Source organism: Penaeus monodon, chromosome 22, assembly GCF_015228065.2.
Source record: "Penaeus monodon isolate SGIC_2016 chromosome 22, NSTDA_Pmon_1, whole genome shotgun sequence".
NCBI classification, from domain to species: domain Eukaryota; kingdom Metazoa; phylum Arthropoda; class Malacostraca; order Decapoda; family Penaeidae; genus Penaeus; species Penaeus monodon.
In genome coordinates this window covers 10667954-10668684 of record NC_051407.1, presented here as the reverse complement: position 1 = coordinate 10668684, position 731 = coordinate 10667954, and the positions used below count along the sequence as shown (strand labels likewise).

At 45.6% G+C, this 731-nt stretch overlaps 1 protein-coding gene across 1 annotated transcript in view; it reads right to left on the bottom strand.

The window, feature by feature from the left end:
• The window catches only part of LOC119586935 (putative neural-cadherin 2), a gene marked incomplete at its 5' end in the record, with an annotated part of 72205 nt that overhangs the window by 30735 nt on the left and 40739 nt on the right, over positions 1 to 731 (bottom strand). Inside the window, 1 exon segment of the mRNA XM_037935667.1 lies at positions 518 to 725. Within this exon segment, the coding sequence (XP_037791595.1) occupies positions 518 to 725 (208 nt within the window).

Here is a 731-nt window from a genome sequence, read left to right as displayed (position 1 = left end):
TTTCCACGTATCTGGATATTGCTTTTTATTCTCCTTTTTTTAGGGGGGGGATATGTTTTTTTCCTCTTCTCTGAAATTCTGGGTACGTTTTCCCCCATCTTTGGATTTTGAAGAATACCTTTATAACGTTTTCATTTTTTTAGATCGTTTTTTGTCATACCTCTTTATTTTTTGTCATTAGCATTATTCTTAATATAGTGATTTATCCATCTGCTTATAAATGAGAAAAAACTATTTAGACATGAGCATTCTATATTCTAACTGACATGATCCTCTTTCCCATTGACTTCCAGAACCTCGGATTTATTACATGGTTTTCTAAATCCCGGATTTGTGGGTATGTTTCAAGCCATGGGACTTCAGGTTGTTTGCGTAACGCAGGTGATATGCACGAATATTGATTAAAAGTAGATAAAGGTAAAATTGGAATGAGGATAGTTAATTTAGAATCACAAAGGTCACGCAGCTGTTGATTCCCTCGACCTCGCTTCGACGCGAAGGCGGAAACTCAACCTACCTGCAGGAGCTGCGGCGACGCCTGCGCCAGGTTGTCTCCGGGCCCCGCGTACAGAAGGAGGCTCTCCTCCCTCGTCGTGCGGATTTCGAGGGATATGTGGGCGCGGCTACAGGGTGGGATGGGCGCCGCCCACACCCACCCTTCGCCTCTGAAGTGGCGGCTCAGCTGCTTGCACAGGGAACCCGCGGTGCCCTCAGGACACACGCATCTGAGG